General features: G+C 43.3%; 1 protein-coding gene across 1 annotated transcript; it reads right to left on the bottom strand.

The window, feature by feature from the left end:
- Positions 1–6: 6 nt before the first annotated feature.
- Positions 7–524, bottom strand: LOC102200531 (cytochrome c oxidase subunit NDUFA4-like; the record flags this gene model as incomplete). The annotated part of the gene is made up of 3 exons (XM_005749312.1): positions 7–88; positions 248–308; positions 415–524. Coding segments are annotated over 3 exons (228 nt in total), but the record flags the coding sequence as incomplete, so codon positions are not given.
- Between the last annotated feature and the right edge of the window lie 289 nt (positions 525–813).

Below are 813 nucleotides of genomic sequence, written 5' to 3'. Positions count from 1 at the left end.
AAATAGTGCAAAGGCTCCTCGTACGGATGGCTTAGAAGTCTGGCCTGTCCTTCTTCAGTTTGGAGTAATCCATGTTTACTGCAAGAAGCTGGACACACACACACACACATAAAAACAAATATGCATTATCATATGACTGCTGAGATATGGACTTTGACGCAAGATAACAGAAAATTATGGCCTGTCCTTTGTAGAAACATGCCTGCTCTATAACTTGACGTAAAGGATTAAGAAAAACGGCTCGTACTTTGTACTGCTGATTGGGCTGCATTTGGTTCCAGGGTTCAGGGTTGTTCTTGTGATCCCATCTGAAGACAAGAGGAAAAGCCGTGATCGAAACAACACATCCCCGAGTAACCGAGGAAAGTGAAAACGCCCGCTTTTCTATAAGTTTAAATCGTCTCAGATACTTACGACACGTCTGGGTTTTTCAGAGCCGCCCTGGTCAGGGCCAACACACTCATGGTTGCCCCTCCACTTATGAAGATGAACAGGGGGATCAGCTTTGGAGAAAGGGCATCAATCAGTCAATAAAGCTATTGCTTTATCAATGCCAGTGGAGCAAAACCAGAAGAGAACAATATACAGAGTTTTAAAAATGTTAGGCACATTTTCCTTCTTGAGTTAGGAGGAGAAGTTGCTATAAATCTGTGTAAATCTGTTGCTCTCTGACTGGAAGTGGTAGTCCTAGATTAGGTTACCAGATGTCAGAAACTAAAACTGCAGACATAAAAGATGGGAACAGACAAGACGGACTCTGCTTTCCTCTGCAGCTGCAGATCTTGCAGGATTTCCAGTGTGGAGCCTTAAAGA

This window comes from Pundamilia nyererei, unplaced genomic scaffold, assembly GCF_000239375.1.
Source record: "Pundamilia nyererei isolate P.nyererei 1_Seehausen unplaced genomic scaffold, PunNye1.0 scaffold00240, whole genome shotgun sequence".
NCBI classification, from domain to species: Eukaryota; Metazoa; Chordata; class Actinopteri; order Cichliformes; family Cichlidae; genus Pundamilia; species Pundamilia nyererei.
This window is presented reverse-complemented; position numbering and strand designations above follow the sequence as displayed.